The 22,588-nt window shown below is 44.0% G+C and overlaps 1 protein-coding gene across 8 annotated transcripts in view; it reads right to left on the bottom strand.

Annotated features, from left to right (window-relative positions):
• Positions 1-22,588, bottom strand: part of KLHL3 (kelch like family member 3) — a 133,971-nt gene that overhangs the window by 36,244 nt on the left and 75,139 nt on the right. For 6 of the 8 annotated variants that reach the window (XM_023617647.2, XM_023617650.2, XM_001504327.6 and 3 more), the window contains 2 exons: positions 17,534-17,643; positions 3,702-3,818 (listed from right to left, as the gene is read on the bottom strand). In XM_023617647.2, coding sequence (XP_023473415.1) covers positions 3,702-3,818; positions 17,534-17,643 — 227 coding nt within the window. The remainder of the gene's footprint in view (positions 1-3,701; positions 3,819-17,533; positions 17,644-22,588) is intronic. The other 2 variants (XM_070234278.1, XM_023617651.2) reach the window with 1 other exon arrangement.

Here is a 22,588-nt window from a genome sequence, read left to right as displayed (position 1 = left end):
GGAAGAGGGCAGGATCCATGAGCCAAACTTTGGAGGTAAGGAGTAAAACAATGTGACAGTCAAGAAGAAGAATTCATATCCACCTTCTTTTTTCTTTTTTTTCAATTGTTTTTTTTGAGGAAGATTAGCCCTGAGCTAACATCCGCCACCAATCCTCCTCTTTTTGCAGAGGAAGACTGGCTCTGAGCTAACATTCATGCCCATCTTCCTCTACTTTATTTGTGAAACACCTGCCACAGATGGCTTGACAAGCTGTGTGTAAGCCTGTACCCGGGAACCAAGCTGGCGAAACCTGGGCCGCTGAAGCAGAAGGTGTAAACTTAACAGCTGGGCCACTGGGCCAGCCCCCATATCCATCTTCTTAAGTGAAAGACTCAGGCAGAAAACTGGCCAGAGAGGCATTCTCTTAACAGGGTGGTGATATCAGAGCAGAAGAATGTCTTGCACAAAAGTGCCACCTATCGACCTCATCTTGGACCCCATCTAAGGTGGGACTGTGGCTTCTTCACCTCTGATTCCAGAGCTGTGGACTTAAGCAGGTGCTCAGCAAGTGCAAGCCTAAATGACTCATGAGAAAGACCAAGCGTGAAACCATTCTGGTGAGCTCTCAAATCTCTACCCTTTGGCCTGGGTCAAATTGCTATCGGATGGAAATGTAAGGGGCAGTGTGGTCTTCGGAGGCCACTTCATGTTTTCTTTGCTGGAGTGTTTGGGATCTGTTGGGAAAGATCAGTTCCATTCAACAGCTAACACTGATTGAATGTCTCCTGGTTGGGGAGCCCAGTGCTGGACCCCGGAAAGAAAACAATGAACAAGAAAAGGGTTCTCACCCTGAGGCACTCAGTCCAGTCAGAGAACAAGAAGGGCCTCCTCACATCAATTATCTCGGCCCTCAAGCTGGTCATGAACGAGGCCTGGCTGAGCCTTTCCTGGGTACCCCCCTGTAACTAGGAATTGAAACATGGCCAGGGCCATCACCTGCTGGCCAGCGTTAGAGTTGGTGGGAAAAGAAGCATCGGCGAGATAATTGGGCACTTCTTCACCCAGAGATGATTCCCAAGAACACTCCATTTTCTTGGAAGGTTTTTTTTACACTCCCACTGAGGGACTGAACCAAATTGGGACAAACCATAAACTTTTAGGGTCAGTCAAAAAAATAAAATGTGTGAGAGAGGAACTCTTAAAAAGCTTGAGAAGAAGGAGAAATGCCTGAACAGCTACTTTTCCCAAAGAAATCATTCAGCTTGAATGAAAAGCTCCCTCAGAGAGTTAGTACTTCATGGCTAGAGTTTCACTTCGGGGAGATGAAAAAGTTTTAGAAATGGATATGGTGATGGTTGTACAGGATGGAGAATGCAATTAACGCCACTAACTTGTACACTTAAAAATGGTTAAAATGATGAAGTTTATGTTACATACTTTTTTTTTTTTTTTGAGGAAGATTAGCCCTGAGCTAACTACTGCTAATCCTCCTCTTTTTGCTGAGGAAGATGAGCCCTGAACTAACATCCATGCCCATCCTCCTCTACTTTATACATGGGACGCCTACCACAGCATGGCTTTTGCCAAGCGGTGCCATGTCCACATCTGGGATCCGAACCAGCGAACCCCAGGCCGCCGAGAAGCAGAACGTGCTCACATAACCACTGTGCCACCGGGCCGGCCCTATTTTTTTTAATTTTAAGATATAGCATGTTGTACACTTAGTATAATATTTTTAAATATTTAATACAAGGCTAATAAATGGTAGCTATTGAAAAGACAGAAACAAAAAAATACCTCCCCTAGAAGTCAGAGTAGGTCTGCCAAGGGCTTTCTCTACACCTCCTCCTCCACCGTGATCAGCCATCCCTAGCACATTAAACTAGTTTGAAGTTGCAAGGTCAAAAGAGTGCTAATGAAGCATCCTTTTCCAGAGTATTCTGAAAAGAGCCCTTTGTTAAGAAAAAAAAGGCCTGACAAATGCCCTTTTTAAAAAAAAAAAAAGGGGGTCCAACACAACAGTTCTCATGCCCACTGCCTCTGATCCCTTCTTCTCCAGATCTAAACCCTACTTTGCCATAATAACCCAGGAACTACGTTCCAATGTCTTTGTTAAGGTTCAATTGTGGATACCTAATAGAGGCTGTAACTAGGGGTCTCTAAGGCCCCTTTAGCTTTCTCTGGAAGCCAGGTCCACAGCTGCCCTTCCCCACTGTGGAAGCAAGACTGCACTGGAGGCCAGATGTCCACCTCTACCTTTGATCAGTTTCCCACAGGACAGCGGAAGGTTTGTCTCTGACACTGGGGGCTCAGGCCCTTTCAGTCCCTCCACTTAGGGGACTTTATCATTTCTACAAGAAGGATATGCTGCCACCAGGTGGCAGTGGTACCATCGAAAGTGTAAAATGCAGGGCACAGCACCTGAGAAGAGGGCTGTGGTTCAGAGACTCAGAGAACATTTTAGGGACCCTTCAGGCCTGTGGTCAACAGTGTCATGAGCTGGGGACTTTACAAGAACTTGTGAGGGTACTGTGTCTCTCACTACTACCAACGGCAGCAGTGCTCATGAAGACTGTAGTAATGTCAACTAGGATTCAGTCAACACTGGATTACAGCCTTTACATGGATTATCTCATTCTACTCACAATCCTATAAGGGCAGGTGCTATTTTTGCCAGATGAGAAGACTGAGGGTTAAAAAGTTTGAGCATTTGCCCAGTGTTAGATGGCTGGGAAGGGACCGAGCTAGGCTGCTGGCTGCTGAATCTCCTCTTATCCTTGCTTCACACCTTCCATTCTTTCCAGAGACTTCTTGGGGATAGCTGAGGGTTGGCCTACTGCCTCGGTATTTTGCTTTGCTCACACGTTTAAAGTTTTATCCTCTGCCTGCTTGTAAAAGTATCTAATGCCATTTACTATACAAAATAAGACATGTAATGGATAAACAGAACAGAGAGGATTAAAGGCAGCAGCCTGCTTAGTGGAAGGTGTGTGCTTTAGGGCCTGGTGACTTGGATTTGAATCCTGAACCTGCCTCCTCCTAGCTGATGACACCAGATAAATCCCAACCTCCATAAGCCTCAGGACCCAAATTTGTAAAAAGCAGGTTATAATCTCTGCTCACAGGGTTGTTACAAGGATTAAATGAGAAAACATATGGCACCATGTTCTCAGAGGAAGCAGATATAATGTGTTCCAGGCACCTGTGAGGAGCTGGTTTTTATAGTCCTAAATGGAGGCCCAAGTTGCCTAAAACTAAGGCGAAAAGAAACATAGGGACATTATGGAAATGACCCTTCTTGCTTTGGTCCTTCACAATAAAAGCAGCTAATTTCTATCGAATGTTTGTTATGCCTGGCTCCATGCTAAACACCTGACTTGTCTGTAACTCCTTTGGTCCCCACAACAACCCCACTGGGCTCTATTATAATTTCCCTTCCATGGAAGAAGAAACTGAGGCTTGAAGAGGTTAAATAAAAACTCCAAGCTAACACGTAGTAGAGCAGGGACTGAAACCTCGGTGTCTTATTCAAAAGCCTATGCTCTTAAACCTTACACTACCACGACTCACACATAGCCCAGTGGGTTGGTGCCCTCAATGCATACAAAAGACCCGTAAAACTCCTCAAGCACCCCATACAACCAGGGTTGCCCACTGCTATTCCTAGAGGCTGGGGTAAGCAGAGAGGTACTTGGTTCTTCACACAGCACAGCACTCACCTGAACCAGGTAATCCCTAGGCAAGAGAGGGAGACGGACATGTTCCATCAGCTTTGCCATGTGCTCTAAACGGGTTTCTTTCTCATAATTGATCCACGAAATCACAGCTTCAAATACCTATAAAGAAAATCAACCCAGGAAACTTTAGCAAAGAGACAACAGCTTTCAAACAAATTCCTAACCTGAAAAGAGAAAAAAAAAAACAAAAAACAAAAGAATGCTATAAGCCATCCACAAAGGTGTTTAATCTAAGGTCCAATATTTAAAATAAAACAGAAACAGAAAGTCTTTGTTTGCTAGCTGACATCAGAGAGTGATTGCACACGCACTCACAAACGTTCTGCTAAACCCGCTACCCTGAATGTAGAATCATCCAGATTCACTGCAAATAAATATCAGTTTCAATAGTTATTTAAGGGCAGAAACACAGAACAGTGACTGAGAACCCAATTTTATAAAAACTGCTCAAGAGGACCAGCAGCCCCAGGAGCAATGTCATCATTCCCCTCATGCCCCCCCTTTTCATTTATCTCCCATGTTTGGTTAACGCAGAATAAAAACATAAGCACATCCTCTGCCAAAAGTTGGTGTAATGGTGAATGTGACACCGAATGACAAAGAGTGGCAAAAATTTCTCCTTGGGTTTAACCTCTCCTTTGAGGAGAGATTTCATTTCTGTACAAATCAAAACTGGGCTTGGAACCAAAAAGGAGGATCTATGGTTTGGATATTTGCCTTGCTCGAGGATAAGTCCAAATTCAAACCCTGCTCTACCATATACACACAGTCAGATACAATTCGATGTTGGTAAGGCTGCTGGGAAACCAGCGCTGTTTGTGGAAACAATTAACGAGGCTTTTTAAGACAGGAGGGAAGAATTTAGCAATATCAACCAAAAACTTAAATGTGCATATTCTTTGACCTAGAAATACCACTGCTAGAGCTCTAGCCTACAAAAATATTCACAAAAGTGGTGCAAGAATATGTGTTCTAAGATGTCTGCTGCAGCATTTTTGCAACAGGATAAAAAAGGAAACAACCTAAAGCCCACAATGGAGAAATGGTGAAACTAGTATTCATACCGCAAGATAGTTTCAGCTGGTGGAAAACAATAATAATAATAATAATTAGCAGTAGTAGTGGTGGTAGGAGTAGGAATAGTAACTAAGAATAAAACAGAATACTTTCTTGTGCTAGAAAGCAAGAAGGTGCTCAAACTTAATGGAACTTTCACTGCCAACATTTGGGACAATTTAAACATCAAATAGAATAATGAAGAAATCAGATCAGTGCTGCTCACGGGGCTGGGGGAGCCAAAGGAAACTTTTCGTGGCGATGGATATGTTCTGCATCTTTATAGGGTGGGAGTTACGTGTGCATGTGTATTTGTCAAAAATAATCAAATTGTACAATTAATATCTATACATTTTGCTGTGTGTAAATCATACCTCAATTTAAAATGTTCTTAGTTAAAAGAAAAAGATAGTTAATGGATCATAACACAATGAATAAAAAAGGAATCCATGAGTCCATAAAGATACTGAAATAAGTACAGGAAGGGCTCTCATTCACAGAAAAATGCCTGGTAATAAATGTAGAAAGAATGATAGAATTAGAAAAACATCATTTTGCAACCACCAATATGGTACCTGATTCAGCAAAGATCATCAAAGGATGCTAAAGTCATTGAAAAGTTAGGGAACAAGATATTCACTGTTCTCAACATAGCATTTCACAGATTACTTATTAATTACGAGGCAGGTGAAGATAGCCTCAAATGGGCAGATACAACCTATAACAAGCAATCAAAGTTAGAACCACCAATAACAGGACAAACTTACACCGTATTCCTGATTGTGATTCAATGGGAAGGACACAGCATCCCCTATGATATTCTTCCTAAAATGTGCAACCTGAATCTCGTAGGAAACAATCAGACAACTCCATGTTTAGAACACTCTACAAGACAGCTGGCCTGGATTCATCAAAACTGTGAATATTACAAAAGATTTAAAAAAAAAAAAAAAAAAAGGGCAGGGAGACAGTCCTAGATTAAGGGGATTTAGAGACATGAGAACTAAACCCAATGAATGATTCATGATTAGATCATGGATTAAAAAGAAACAGCCATAAAGGACTCTCTTGAAACTGTTAGGAAATTTGAATACCGACCATATATTATTGTACCAGTATTAAATTTCTTTGGTATGATAATGGTCTTATGGGTAGAAAAGAGAATTTCCTTGTTCTTAGAAGGTACAGGCTAAAGTGTTTAGGAATGAAGTGTCATAATACCTGAAATTTACTGTCAAATGATTCAGCAAAATAAAAGGTTAAATCTGTAGAGAGAGAGAGAAAGCAAATGAGGCAAAATGTTAACTGGTGAATCTAGGTAAAGAGAATATGAACATTCATTCTTTCAAACTTTACTATAAGTTTGACATTTTTCAAAATAAAAAGTGGAAGGGAGAAGAAAAGAAATTCTAAGGGAAATGGAAAAATACTGCAACAAAATTTACAATTTCAAATTTTACAAGTTGAAATGGAAGCCATGTCTCCTGGGGGGGTGGGGAGGGAGGAGGAAGAAACCTCTAATTTTTCTTAACATAACTATATTTTTTGTGTGTATTGACATGCTAATGATGCTTTGCCCCTAAAATGCTTGGTCCTATTTCCTAAATACATACTTAAGTCAGGTCGGGTATAGCTCAAATTGGACAAGGACTCAGAAAGGAATCCATCAGAAAGGAAGGGAAGGAAAGAGAATGAATGGAATGGGACAGAAGGAGAGACGCAGTATGTATGCAGTGTTTGCTCCCATTTCTGTATAAAATAACCTACATGTGTACAAACAAACACACACCATGGAAATCCTCCTTGTCTAGTTCGGTTTTTTTATTATTATATCTTATACAGCTATGTCTCTCACCCTCACAGCATTGTTTTGTGAATAACTGTGTTTCTTCAACTAGCCCTTAAGATCCATGAGAACAGGGACCTTGTCTTATTTGCTGGCACATAATACACACTGAAATACTTTTTTAATGAATGAATGGTCAAATGAGTTCAGAATAAGCATGTAAGAAGGCAGTGGAATCTGCCCAGGCTGGAGCAGAGCAGACTGCAGACCAAAGGATGCTGGAGAAGTCTGGCTTTGCTGGGTTAGGTGGTGGGCAGCCACAGTCCCCTTCTGCCTTGCATTGTGGTTATCTACACTTCCTTCTGCTCCACTTGACTAGACTGTGAGCTCTTACAGGGTGAAAAGGGTTCCTGTTCTGTCTCTGCACCTCCTGCCCTGTCTCTGCACCTCCTGCCACCTAGCACAATGTCAGGCACAGAGCAGGTGGCTGGTTGAGAAAGCTTTGCAGAAGAATGAACTGCAAGTCCTTGAGAAGGTAGGGTTTACTGATCATGCCCATCCCCATTAACCAGCCTAGTCTTTGTTATAAAAGCCAACAGGCAAGCTGAGTCTAATGAAGTCGATATTTAACCTTATCTTTATTTTTGGCTTGACTTGTCTAACTGGTCCCACTTGGTTGCACTGTTTACCTACTCAGCTGTGAAAGCCACAGCACAGGCAACAATGGTGACCTTCTCAGCAACTAGAGAAGGCTGCATATTTTTTGCTTTTAGACTTCGTGGTTGAAAAATAGACAAGCAAATAAACTGCCAACTAGCTTTAGCCTTCAGTGTGCCTAAAATCATTCTCAACAGCCCCTCCCATCAAGAGACTGGCAGAGGCAAGGGGGCACTGAGTAACAGCAGCAGCAGCAGCTGGTATCCACCACATGCCAGGCCCTGCACCACACTCCTCAGAGACATGTCTCCCTGGACTCTCATGAGAACCCAAAGAGTAGACGCTCCTGCCCCTTACTAAGCAACTCGCTTAAGTCCAGAGCCAGGAAGCAGCAGGGCTGGATGCACACAAACCCCACTCAGTGCTCATGCTCTCACCCATAGTCCTCAGTGGCCTCTCAAACGTCTACAGCAGCAGTTGGCAGACTACAGCCCACAGGCCACATTCAGCTGCCACCTGTTTTCATAAATAAAATTCTATTGGAACACAGCCACACTCACTCATTTACATATTGTCTGCGGCTGCCTTCGCACTGCAACAGCAGAGGTGAATTGGGACCCCAAACCCTAAAATATTTACTATCTGGCCTTTTATAGGAAAACTGTGTCAACCCCTGGTCTATAAAATCTAAGCAGAGACCCTATGGCTTCAATCATGGGATAGAGTGATGTCTACTTAGATGAAAATACTTTTTATGAGTCCCACGATGAAATAATCAGCTGACACAAGGCCTGTTTAGGGTTTCACTTTTAAACAAAGAAATAGCAACATTTCCTCACTGCTTCATGTTCCAGAACCAATTTCTTCACTGCTACAAGGTTGCTATGTGGAAAGGAGTTGGAGAAAATTGGATTTCACAGTCCCTGGCTCACCACGCTTCCAAAGTAAGCACAAGCCTTGGCCAGAGCACACCAGATGAACCTGATCCTTCTACCCACCACTCTCGTTACACAGGCTGCCAAGCCGGACTGTACCTGCACACTTTGAGTAAAGTGGGGAACTCTGGGGCACTTACCTCTGCTTTCAAAATGTGTTTGAGAATCAAGAAGGACTCACGTTAAAATGGGCAGGGCAGTGACTTGGCAAGGGGAAAGATCCAGTTAAGGGTGATTCTCAGCAAAACACAGGCCAGGAGAAAATAAGCTGATTTTGAGAACGTCAGGGGAAAGGCTAGGATCCTGCACATGGACCTGATTTGTTACTCAAGATCTGAGAAGGACTAACTTTATCACTAACAACAGGCACATGCCAGGCATTTTACACACAGGATCTCATTTAGTGCACCAAAAACCTGTGAAGTAGGTATCACTGCTCACATTTTACACATGAGGAAACAGCCTCAGAGAGGTTAGCAACTTGTCCAAGGTCATACTGGCAGGAAATAGTGGATCTGGGATGTGAACTCACCTCTAATTCCAAAATTCCAAGTTCTCACGTTAGGCAATACTGCATCTCAGAGGCACAATTAGTTGAGAAAGCTGGGCACGCTGGTGAGTTGGGAAACCACACTCCTACACCCATCATCTTCATTACAATCCTTTAAGCCCTCCTGGTGCATCCCCAGTACGTACCATTTTCTTTCCCAGGGGTCGAGCGAATAGCATTTGCCAAATTTGCTGCCATGATTTTAAATCAATAAGACAGCACTTCTAGACACAAGAATAATTCTGTCAGATTTCTGCTGTTGTTTCTTAAACCAAAGCTTAACAAGAGTTATGTTAGCCAAACTCCCAACTCATAGACACACACAACACCAAGGACAGCTGGGAGCGGTGGTGTGCTGGTGCTGGAGCTCATCATGCATGTTTTTCCCCAACTCAGTGTTTAGGGACATTACACTGGTAGTTTGAAATCAGTCTTGGTGGAAATATTTACACCATGGAAATTGGCAAATGAATCAGCAAACGAATCGGGGCTTTTGGAAATTTTTTTGGAGAGCCAGTCGTTAAGCATTTACTAGCATATTACTGGCTGGGAGAGTTCCTGGTCTGAAGGCTCCCCAGACTTTAGAAGATCTACCCAGTTGCATTCATCTTTCTGACAGTACCATTATCATAAAAGTTTATAGGGTACTTAAAAGCTCTTTCTTGTAGTTGCTTTTTTTCAGACTCACAAGGGCCCTGTAATACCGCTAGAGTCACTCACAAAAGGGAAAGTAAGGCAGAGAGTAGGGAAAGTGGTCTGCCCAACATGACCTGGCTAATTGGTGACAGAGCAGCAACTAGAACCACAGCTTTCAAGTGACGCTTTCACAGCACCCTGTCCATTTCCTCCGCGGCACATGGCACAGTTTGCAGCTATATATTTATTGGTGTAAATATTTGATAAAATCCGTCTCCCTCATGTGATTCTAAGTTCCATGAAGGCAGGGATCTTGTGTTTATCTGTTCATCATTGTCTCTCCTGCGACTAACACACTATCTGCTACATAGACAGCACTCAATAAATGCTTCTTGAGAATGAATAAATTAATCAAAGCAGGAAGGATTGGGCATACGGTTCTCTTCCTACAATAGTACACTGCCAGATATCTGACTTCATATAAACAAAAATGATGACAAAACTAAAACAGTGACACCACCTTGCTTGGAAATGCTTCTTCAGCTTTCCACTGCTGCATACAGCCAGCAAAAAGACATTCACCATGATTCTGCAATGGACAAAGAAAAGGACTGAAGCACAATGGTTTTCGATAAAAATGCTTGCAAGCTGAGAGACATGAATCCCAAAATGATTGGAGCCTGACACGGGGATGGAGAATGCCTTCCAGTCAATATGGTGAACTGAGCTGACATGGAAGGAAATCTTCCCCTATAGCTTCAAGCACATGAAAAGGATGTACTACAAAAAAAAATAAGATTTGAGCCATACTCAAAAGCACGAGGGAAATGCCCAAGTGTTTTAGATGAGAAGGAATTCAAGTCTGGGAGCTGAATGGAAGCTGAGGACAAAATGGCTCACAGGCCTCTAGAGTTCACACATGAGCTTTAAGGGTTTGGGACTGGAGTCCCATCAGTAGAATGCCTAGGCTACTCCTAGGACACAGACCACAGTGTTGCCCTAGCTGTAAAAGTGGGGCTAGATGAACCCCACCTGTCTGCCATGGGAAGGGGAAGGAAGCTTGCCATCTCTTGTGGCCGGGGGAATAAAAACTTCCTCTTCAAGAAATCAGAACCCAAAGCTCACGCCACATACACATGTGGGGTTTGAACTGACATTATCCAGGTGGTACAGGGGAAACTCAAGACAAAAAAATAATATAAAAACTGTTTCCTAACCAGTAAACTTGCCCTATAGGGGCACCTCCACAGCCCAGGGCAACCCAGACTACCATGAACATAATACCCTCTGAAGATGGACTCACAACCAAAAATTATACGTCATTAATGAAATGAACTGCCAAAAGGAAAAACAACAGATGCAATAAATCATAGAATATTTGTGGCAACCAAAGGTGCTCTCAAGACCATTCTCTATAACGTGTTCCTTGGAATTCTACAGGCAGGAGACATTCTGAAGCAAAGGGGTTCCGGGAGCAAAGGGGTTCTGGGACCAAATGAGCCTGGGCAACACATCATGCCACACGCCTGAACTCCCTTTAGAGATTCACAAAGCTCATTAACAAAAAAAGCTCTGACATGTCCTGCAGTTCCTTAACGTAGTTTGTTTGTTTAGTCGCTGACTCCTAAGTGGATCTGACCTGAGAACCTTCCTTCTTTTCTTTTACCTAAACCCCTACAAACGTCTCACAATATTGTAGTTTTATGGCACACAGTTGGGTAAATACTGACCCAGAGAAGAAAGTCCTCATTCCTTAACTCTCTCCACAGACCCCCACTCCCTTCTCAGCCTCCTCTCCCACTATCCCCCGCAAAGACCTTTGATTCTCATCACACGGGTTACTTTTCCCCCAAGCACAGTAACTTACTACAAACTTTTATGTCTTTATTACTACAATTCCTTCAACCTGAATGGCTGTCCAAAATCCTACTCGCGTTCTCCAAGTTTAAGCTCTAATAGTCCCTTTTCTATACGGCCTTCAACCAGCAACCTGGAATAAAATACTCCAGGGTGTTTTCCTCCAACTTTGATGACAGGCAACGACCTCTCTCGGCCACATATTATGGATTCATGTTTTCGGTCTGTCGGCCCACCAGACTGAGTGCTTAAATAGTAATGACTAAGTATCACTCACCTCTGTCTCTCAGTCGGGGATCATTAATAAACAGCAGGGGCCTGGTAGGCAGGCACGCTCAGCTTCAAATCACAGAACTATCTACCATTAGGAAGCTTTAGTTTCCTCCTCTGCAAAATGGAGACAATAATGTCTGCCTTGTGAGTTATTGTAAGAACTAGAAATGTGCAAAACAGTATGCTGGGCAAAAAGAAGTCAGACACAAAAGCATACAACACACACTGGTATTTCATTTATATAAAGTTCAAAAACTGGCAAAACTGACCTATAAGAAGTTAAGATAGTAGCTACACTTCTCATGTTTGGGGGTAATGACAGAAGGGAGTCCCAGGTTCTGGTTCTTGATCTGGGTGCTAGCTATGTGAGTGTTTCACTTTGCAAAAAGTTGAGCTTCCCACTTTTATTTGTTCATGTCTCTGAACTCACTTCAATACAAATGCCACATTTTTTAAAAAAATATTTTTTGTGAAATGTAGCTGGAGAACAGTGAGCAGTCAAGGTAGACTGTTGGTCATAGTGCTATGGTATTCTGCTCATAGATGCTTATTGAATTGCACTCTCCGAAGGAGAAGAGCAAAAAAAGTAATGCTGAGGCAGGGGCCCAGGCCAGATCATTGTTTGCAGTCTGAGAAGTTGGCAGCTCTAATGCTGACCTCAGAGCAAGGCAGGGCTGCCAACAGCCCAGCCCAGGCATAGGATATACCTGCTCAATCACCAGATAATGTCTCAGCAGCAAGCACTCAAGCCCAGCCTACTGGGTGAAGAGGTCCAGCCTTTATCTCACACCCATTGCTGGCTGGGGAGGCTAGGAATTCAGACAGGAGGGCACACAACACTAATGATCCCCGGAGACCAGGGCCTAATTACCCTTCCAGGAGATAAGGTATCAGAATTTGGCCCCTGCTTACAGTTTTAGGAGATAATAGCACATTAAAAAATGTGATCGTGCAGAGAGAAACTAACCAGTAGTTCTCATTACAACACATACTTGACACTAACCTAATTTTTTGAAGAGACCTAGCCACTTTCTTCCTGACCTGTATGTGTGAAAATGTGGGCCATTTCACTCTGAAAAGCCTCAAGTTTCATAAGAAGGGATGGAATTCGTGAGAAGTAGAAACATATTTACCAGCTAAGAAAGCAAAGATTCAAAAAGTCCAATAACTAGCAATTCAGAAGCAAAACTGCATGGAACTCAGGAGTCTTATCTCTTCTCCTTAGAGTGTGTTTGTCCCAGAAGGTTGCCTCCCCTGCCGCTGGGTCACCGAGTTGTCCGTGGTCAGAGCCTCCAAGGGGAACACAAGAAACAGGCTATTTGCGCACAGGCTTCGCTCTGACCCTGCATCACCTCCCACGTGGAAGACTCAGGCAACTGGGAGGGACTTGCTCCTCTGCATCTTGCCTCTTTCTCGGGGTGGGGTGAGGGTCGGGGAGGAAGGGGAAGGCCCTACCCGAAGAACTAGTGGCTTTGTGACTCCCACAGATCCTTTTGTCCTCTCTCAAATAACAGGAATTTTAAAACAAAACCAAAAACTACACGAAGGAAAAACAAGAGAGAAAATGGCAAAGATCCATGCCCTTCTCTGACCTCTAGTTCCCACATTTGTCCTTATTCTCCAGGAAAATGTTAAAATTATTCCCATAACCTCAGCTGGCTCAGAGCAAAGCCCAGCCCCAGCCTGCCTCTTCACTCCCTCAGGGAAGGTCTGATGAGCACCTGCTGGTGCCTCCGGGGCACTGTGTCAGGCACGGTGCGTGACACAGAGATGGCTGAGGTACCCACACAGCCTTCAAGGAGTTAGAGTACAGGGAAGGAGATACGGCACGGGCAAAAGCAAGTGAAGTGGGAAGAAGAACGGTATCTGAGCCCTGGGAGAGGCCCAGACAGGGTTGGGGGTGCTGGGGCGCAAGAGGCCACTACCACTCTCAGCCCCTGATAGGCACCAAGCCCCAGGTCATGCCAACCATCCAGACCAATAGGGGCTCTTGGAAAAGCGTCCCCTTAAGAAAGACCCCAGTCAACTCTTACAACTACTACTACTATTACGACTACTAGCAGCAGTAGGACTACTACTAATAATAGCAGCAATAATCATATCTTACGGTAATGAACACTTCCTGTGTGCAAAGCACTTTCCATGTGTCATCTTGTTTCATCTCCAGAGCAACTCTATTAGATACAACACTATCATTACCCTCCTTTTACAGATGAGAAAACTGAGACTTAGAGAGCTTCTTTTACTTATTCATTCAAGAGATATTTTTTTAGTGTCTACCATGAACCTGATACCACTCTAGCAGTGACCATAAGACAGACAAAATTCCTGACTATATATGGTGCACACATTCTGGTGAGAGATAAATACCTTGCCCAAGGTCACTCAGCCTGTTAAGGCGGTGGAACCAGGATTTGAACAGCAGCCACTCTTGCCTGCAGAACCTATGGTACCTTTCAAACTCCCAACAAGCAAGCTGCCTGGACCCAGCCACTGACACTTATAATCATCATTAACACTAAAATACCACATTTCCTCTATTTTAAGATGCATAGATTTTTCACATTTTAGTGTCTGAAATCTGGCTGCATTCTACAATAGATGTTGAAAGAAACCTGTGGGCTGCAGGCAGAGAAGTCAGTGATAATACAGCTGATACTGCTGTTCAAGTGTGGATTTAGCTAAATACAGGTTATCTGATTACTGACTCAGTTGAGTTTTCTGCAAATGTTAACATAAAATGCAGTTGAATTTTAACTCAAATTACGGTCCCTGATATTACTTCACATACACTCAAAAAATTTCACTATAATGCAATATTGAAAGAAAAATCTATTGTGCATGCAAGAGATTGCCTATCATATGCAATTTAATTAAATGGAGTAGAAATCACCAAATCTGGAACAGATCACAGAATTTTCAAAGTCTAAAGGGCCGGCATTTAAATGACGAACATCTAATTGTCAGAAGTTTCCAGCTATTTAACTTCCAGCAATATGTGATCAGTTCAGGGGAAATAAAACTATGGATTTAGCCAAAGAGAATGTCGCCAGACCCATAAGCCTCAGAATTACACTGCTAATCTTAAATGTACCAAGGCATCAAGATCATGAGTAATCTACTTTCCGAAAAGCATCACAGAACTCCAAAGTAACACTTTATGATAAGAACTAAATATGAAACACAACTTAATTAATGTGAAAAATACCTATAGCCTAACTGATTCTACAGAAAGAGCGACTCATACATAAGTATATGAATAAACAAGAGCCACTATAGACAGTTTTTAAGCGAGTATATTTAATTTCATGTTTGTTTGTTTCTGGAAAGATAAAATTAACTCAATGGCTTATTTTACCATTATCAATGGCAAAAATTGACATTATTGCTATTATCATTGGTGCCTCAAAATAGAGGATCGTGGTAATTACAATGGCAGCTGCCATTTATTGAGCACCTGCCAAACACCATATTTGATATTTACTTATCTCTAACCCTCATGACAACTATATATAAGGGAGAGACTGTAAGGGAGAGACTCTTAACTATTCCCATTTTACACAGAAGGAAATTAAGGTTCAAAGAAACCAGTGACTTCTCAAGGTCAAACACTAGTAATCATGAAGCCAAGCATGGAACCATGGAAGTCTGCCTGAGTCCAAAGCCCAGGTGGTTTCCAGGGTACTGTAATGCCTCTCACTACAACACCCACCTCCACCCCCACCCTGGCATAGCAAGCAGAGATAAGCCCTCACGTGAAGAAACCTTACTACGATCTCAGAGAAGGATGGGCCAGAATGAATTCAAGGTAATAGGGTCCTTCCTTCTCAACCCAAACACTCCCAAGTTGATCCAAATCTTGCTGCTTATATAACTGCTCCCATTTTCTCAAACGACACTTGAGGACCTGCTCAAGCAGGACCTAAAGTGACCGACTGCCACAACATTCACACAGCCACTCAACTGACTGGTTCATCCCTTTAAATTGTGTCAAATGGGTAGCACAATCCAGAGAAGTCAGTAAACAGGCTCAGCAAGAACAAAGGAATCCTCTCCGTTGCTGAGGTTGGGGCAGGAAGGGGCCCATGGCCTGACCACAGGCATTCTTTCCCCGGAGGTGCTGTTTCACTTCAGTTAATGGAAGGAGATTCCTCCCTGAGCCTAAGGGAGAGTCCAGCTTGTTGTGCCAGTCATCTTCTAGAGATTCCTCTGAAGTCTCGGAACAGCCCATAGTGCCAATAGAAACCTGCTTTTGTTCTTGACCAAACTTTTGCAGTATGACAGGCAGGGGCTTGTGTATTTCACCTCATACTCTGGACATGTGCCTTTGGACACAGCCTTATCTCCAATGTAAAATCCTTTTCAAGGGCTTTTCCTTAAATATTCCATTGATAACAGCCATTATTTGAGGCTATTGGACACTAAGAGTGGACTAGGACAATTCAAGAGACATTTCTTGAGCATTTCTGAGGACACAGAGATAAGACATGGTCCGTACCATTAGGGAGGGAGGAGGTAAGATCAGCTCAGAACTAACTATAATAAAAAGCAGAACAAGGTGAGTGTTATCCTGGAACACAGAGGAGAAAGGAATTAATTCCAGATGCAAGATCAATAATAAACTCAGCTAGCACTGATCAAGCACCTACTAGGTACCAGGTACTAAACCAGGCATTTACTTATGTTATCCCATTTAATCCCCACAACCATCCTGAGAATACGTTCTATTACCACCATCACTTTATAAATGAGGAAATAATATAAGAACTCATACAACTTAATAGAAAAAAAAAAAACAAGCCAATTAAAAACGGGCAGAGGATCTGAATAAACATTTTTCAAAGAAGACATACTAATGGCCAACAGGTACATGAAAAGATGCTCAACATCACTAATCATGAGGGAAATGCAAATCCAAACCACCAGGAGATATCACCTCACACCTGTTAGAATGGCTATTATCAAAAAGACAAGAAATAACAAGTATTGATGAGGATGTGGAGAAAAGGGACCCTGCTGCGCTATTGGTGGGAATGTAAATTGGTGCAGCCACTATGGAAAACAGTATGGAGGCTCCTCAAAAAATTAAAAATAGAACTACCCTATGTTCTAGCAATTCCACTGCTGGGTATTTATCCAAAGAAAAGGAAAACACTAACTCAGAAAGATATATGCACCCCCATGTTCGGTGCAGCATTATTCACAATAGCCAAGATATGGAAGCAACCTAAGTGTCCATCAACGGATGAATGGATAAAGAAGATGTAACATATATATCGGAAAGGGAGAATAATCCAAGCAGAGAGTCAGCGATAGGGAAGGCCTAGAGGTAAGACAGGTCAGCAGTCACAGGTCAGCTAAAGCAGTGGGCAGAAGTCAAGCTTCTGGCACAAAGGAGGAGGTATGTGGTCAGTGAGTTAGGAGACTGGGTGTCAACAAACCTGGGCTTTAGTCCCGGCATGGGCACTGACTAACTGTGTGACCTTCAGCAGTTCCTATCCCCTCTGTGGGCCTCAATTTCCTCATCAGTGAAAATTCAATCCCTTTTTGAAATAGATGTTCTCACCGGTTTGTTCTGGCTTAAATGCTTAATGATACTACAAGAGGCCACGTGGGTCCGCGGTTAAGATCAGGTGACAGGTAGACCCCAGCTCGCAGTGATCCGCTGAGTGACCTGGGGCAAGCTGACTAACTCCACTGAGTCTCAGCTTCCTCATCGGTCAAGTGGGGCAACAGCAATGCCTGCCTCACAGGGCTGTGGTGAAGGCTGAGTGAGCCCAACATCATAAAGCACTGAGCACAGCACTTGGCAAACTGTCAACGTTCCATGAATAGGGGCAGCTCTGTCACCATCATCATCACCACCGTTATTTCTTTTTAAAGGATTCAGGAAGTGAATGGTCATAAGCCAGAAGGCCTTTTTTGTTTCTTTAATTTAAAGGGATGACAAATAAGCTCCTTTTTTTTCTCTCTGAAAAAGAGAAAAGATCTCCCTGAACCACAAGTCCCTCCCGTGACCACCTCACAAGTGAGGCTCCTGTGTCACCAAAGAGCCATGCCATACCTTCTCTTCTGAAGAAACGGTCAGCTTGTCACTGGATATCAAGCTGCACACCTGGTCCAGACTTAGGCTAAGAAATTCTTCCCCCAGCATCACCTCTGGAAAGTGCTGCTCTGTTCCAAAAAAAGCAGAAGTTCAGAAAACAAAGTTATAACACACTCCTGCCCTTCCATGAACCAAGGCCATGACAATCTGTGGGGTTCACAGTGGGGTCCTGGGGCCTTTGGAGGGAGGCGGGAGGAAGAGAGAGAGGCAGAGAGGCAGAAAGAAAGACAGCCCATCCTGGCTGGAGGGAAACTAGCCTTTTCATTTGGCAGCAAAGGCATCCTCCTGCGTGATCCTCCGTCCTGAACATCAACACAGAGGAAAATGGGGCAGAGACATGCAAGGTAATGTTTTTTCCATGCTCCATGAGATTAATAACGGCATTGCAGAAAAGCCTCACTGGGACCTGCCTACTTAATTGAGCTCATTTCCCCTTAAGGCGCAAGCTGGCAGAGTTGCAGACAGTGCCCTGTGCAGCTCAGCCAAACAAAAGTGGATCAGAGCTAAAGTGGGGCTCTAAGTCTCTGGGGGTTCTGGTAGGAAGTCAGCATTAGCAGGTTGGCAGAATGGGTCATCCTTTCCTGCCCTAAGTCAAGCCTGCTATAGCGAGTCTCTGGTTCACAGAGGCCCAGCTAAGCCTCCGTCCAGTTGTGGTGGCAACACTGCTGGTCCCGCATTGCTGGGAACAGTCCATGGCAGCCAGGCCTGTGGAGGCTGCAAGATGGAGGGGAATTTGTGGACATCTAGAATGAGACAAAACTCACAGGCCTGAGTTTCATACAAGGGAAACACCGGTGACAATTCCTACCCTGACATTTGCCCAGGCCACCATCCTGCAATTACAGGGACAGCGAAATGCCAGTGAAAGAGCATACACTTCATAAAAAGGAACCTAGATCTGGGGCCAGCCTGGTGGCGCAGTGGCTAAGTTTGCACATTCCGCTTCTAGGTGGCCCGGTGTTCACCGGTTTGGATCCCAGGTGCGGACATGGCACCGCTTGGCACGCCATGCTGTGGTAGGCGTCCCACACAGAAAGTAGAGGAAGATGGGCATGGATGTTAGCTCAGGGCCAGGCTTCCTTGGCAAAAAAGAGGAGGATTGGCAGCAGTTAGCTAGGGGCTAATCTTCCTCAAAAAAAAAAAAGGAACCTAGATTCAAATACTGACTTTGTCATTTGAGAGTTGTGTCCCTGAGCCAACAGCATCATCTCCCTGGGCCTTACTACCCTCATCCGTAAAATGGGGAGAAAACCACTTGTCTTGCCTCCCTCCCATGCTCTGAAGGGAAAGGAACTGTGAAAGTGTTTTGCAAGCTATTCCAAGGTGAGCCAGCCCAAGAGCTGACTATTCCTGGTACAGCAGACGCTGGAGATCACAAGATCCTTTGTCATTTGCCCCAGGCCTACTCCTTCCTCAGTTCTCTCACAACCTTGCACCATCGCCCCGGGGAGCATCTGTGCTCCTTGCCCTCCAGGCTCTAGGCCTTCCCCACCTTCCTTCTTTGATGGCCTTGCTCTGGCCTGGCAGCTTCTTGGATAATTCCAGAAGGCTACACTCCCAGTTCCCCCTGAGGGCTACCCCAGCTTGGTCTGGCCAGGCCCTCAAGTGAGATTCAGAGTTCCTCCATCCCTGGGAGGCTGCTGAAATATCAACTTTGCTGTAGCTGAATAATGAAAAGGAAAATCAGAGTGTGCTAAGGCCCTCTCTCACACTCTTTAACTTCTTAAAAACCAAACAAAGAACTAAGGTTTAAATCATTTCTTGCCAAAATCATTTTTAACTTTTCATAATGAAATAATTTCAGGTCCAAAGAATTCCCGCCTACCTTTCATCCGGATTCCCTAAATGTTAATATTTTACTCTCAAAGATTGAATAATAAACAATCTTTTCATCTTTCACTGGACAAAAAGGGCTCCCAACTTGCTCGCCACCGGCCTAATGACATCACCGGAAGCCACAATTAAAGCTTGTCCATCCTGAATCTCGGAAATGGTTGTACATCACAAGACAGATGTAAAAGTCAGATCCTGGGGCCAGCCCGGTGGCGCAGCGGTTAACTGCGCACGTTCCGCTTCTCGGCGGCCCGGGGTTCGCCGGTTTGGATCCCGGGTGCAGACACGGCACCGCTTGGCACGCCATGCTGTGGTAGGCATCCCACACAGAAAGTAGAGGAAGATGGGCACGGATGTTAGCTCAGGGCCAGGCTTCCTCAGCAAAAAAAAGAGGAGGACTGGCAGTAGTTAGCTCCGGGCTAATCTTCCTCAAAACAAACAAACAAACAAACAAACAAACAAACAAATAAATAAATGAATAAAAGTCAGATCCTTTATGAAGGGAAGCAACTGCCTTAAAGTAAGAAGCTGCTCTTGATTCTCTACGTGTCAGCAGGAAAAAGTCTTTAGTTAAAGCTCGGATTTTAGGGCAGACATTGAAAGGAGCTCCCTAAACAAGGAAATATTTAAGACTAGATAGTATTATTTTTAAAGTGTCTACTCCTAAAGATTCTAAAATAAAAGTAAGTGAACTATCTTCTTTGGATGATGAGAATTCATTCTTGGCCTGGAAGCTGGGAATGTAAAAGGGTTCTCCCTACGTGCTCTTTCTGGTCCAAGAAGTTTCTGGAGCAGAGTCCCCCATCTGCTGGCAACACCCAAGAAATAGTGGAGAGAAAAAGCAGTCACCACACAGTGACAAAGCACAGGACATGGAGGCTCTGTGGGCCAGCCAAGGCTGAGCTCAGCAGGAGAATCTGGCAAACGAACGCCAACATCCCTGTGGCCCAGAGCCACACCCAGCCTTCCCACCTTTATCTTTGGTTGACCAAAAACCTGACATTTAAAGGAGGAAAAAGAGTGAAGAGAAAATGAGGAGGTGAGAGAGTAAAATTCTGGGCTGTGAAAAATTCTTCCTCACAGCTCATAAAGCCAAAAGTAGATGGGTTTGGATCTTGAAAAGAAAGAAAACGGAAGTACAGTGATGCATATTCTAGGTGGCTTGGTGAACAAACCAGGAATTCTCAAAGATAAATCAAGGAAGAAAGTAGTCAGCCCCCTACACCTCTCCATCTCCCTCCCTCTGGGGCACTGCACGATTGGAATCTGGGTTCCTTCTTTCTGCAGTAGGCTGAATCTTTGCCCAACTGGAACGTCCCACTGAGATCCCTTCAGGAATCCTCCCGGGAAGCAGCGTCTGGCGGGGTGGGGGCAACAAGGCAGCAGCAGCTTCTTGCTCAAGGCTGGCACCCCGGGACCCAGGAGCTTTGCAGAGCATGAGCAGGAACAGACAAAGAAAGACAGCAAAGAAGAAAATTCCTTCCCTTCCCCCCTCAGTCTGAGGAAATAGGGCTGAGCCCCCAGACTCAAGGGACCAGAGTCCCTTTTCTGTTAGCAACATTCAAGAAACAATGAGACAGAAAAACGCAGAACAGGATGCTCTCGCTAACTTGATTTCCTGGGACACAGGAGTCCCCCAGAAGACTTCGTATTCAAGTCAGCCCTCTTCCCAGTAGCTTCCTGGAAAGAACCCACTCTGTTCCCAGAAGACACCTCTCTGAGGATCAGCTTCAAATTTTAACACTCGTATGTTCATTTGTTTGGAGATTTTTCTTGTTTTGCTTTGCTGTGAAACGTATTAAGGGAGAATGTAGTGAAGAGCCTTGGCTAAGAGTCAGAAGACCTGGGTTCAAGTACTTGCTCCGCCTCTCACAGTCACTTCCTTCCAGGCTCTGGCTTCATCATCCATAAAACGGGACCATAACACCTGACCTAGGTCTCAAGGTTGTTTTGAAGCTTGAAGATGATACACATATTAGTCCATTTTGAGATCCTTAAGAAACTCTTTAGAAATGAAGGATGAATATAATCAACCACGTTCTTGCTTCACAAAGTCCAGTTCTGTGGGCAGCACTGCTCTCGAACAGAGAAGCTTCTCCACACCGACAGAGACAACCTTTAGGACTGCAGGTCCCGTATGGGGAGGCTGCAGACCTCAAAAGTCTTAGAGAACCACTTTACTACATTGAGTTCAACTAACTTCCTGGTAATACAGGTTCAATTTCTTAAAGCTGCCGTCTTATCCATCAAATGGGGCTAACCATAGTACCCCATCTCATAAAGGTGTACAGGCAACAAATAAGCAAGCATATGTAACTCTCATTTACTGAAACCATAGCAAGTGCTCAATAAGTGTTAATGTATGACATGCCATGTGCAATGTTTCTTCAAAAATGAAGAATGCAGAGCTGATGCCTACAAGGAGCTTACTTTCTTACAAGATGGGTAAGACAAGGCACCAACAACTCCAAGCCAGAGTCCATAGGGCCATGACTGGGAGAGACACGCTAAGTATAAACAAAAGCATGGAAGCTAGAAAATTCAGAGACTGTGTGCAGAATAGCAATATTTCAGTCTAGCAAGAGCCTGGTCTATGTCTTCATTCTTCTAACAAATGTTCCTCAGCATCCACTAAGTATGGGGAACTGTGCCAGGCTCCCGGAGATGCAGCAGCAAGGCAGGCCAGGCTAGAGCTTGAGGAATAGGTGGGGTATGCACAGGGCGTAGCATCTTCTAACCATGGGCTAGCCCCTAGAAGGGAGACTCTCCAATAATAAAATCTCACTTTTCTTGTATTTTTGCTTCTTGTTCATTAAAGAGGAATGGAAACAGAGAGGGCGGAAAAAAACACCAGGCTTTACTATAAGTAACAAACACTGTTTGTTAACAAGTTCCAAGTCTTGATTAATGAAACACAATAGGTCTGTTCCTTTCCATTTGGATGAGAAATTACAGAAAAGGGGAAGGGCATCAGATAACTTCAAGTCCTTTCCCCACCAAGCAATATACATATCTTCCTGATGTTAAAAGGATGAGAAAATTGGGTGGCACAGTCCTAGGAGAGGGCTTTCTCTGGGGGCAGAGTTGGGTCTTTTCAAGGAAGCAGACATGGAGAAAATGGAGGGTATTCCTAATAGTAGCTAACACTGCTAGGCATTTGACATGTATTACATCGCTTAC

The sequence above is a fragment of the Equus caballus genome, chromosome 14 (assembly GCF_041296265.1).
Source record: "Equus caballus isolate H_3958 breed thoroughbred chromosome 14, TB-T2T, whole genome shotgun sequence".
Taxonomy (NCBI): domain Eukaryota; kingdom Metazoa; phylum Chordata; class Mammalia; order Perissodactyla; family Equidae; genus Equus; species Equus caballus.
The sequence above is the reverse complement of the archived record's forward strand: the minus strand, read 5'-3'. Positions and strand labels throughout refer to the sequence as shown.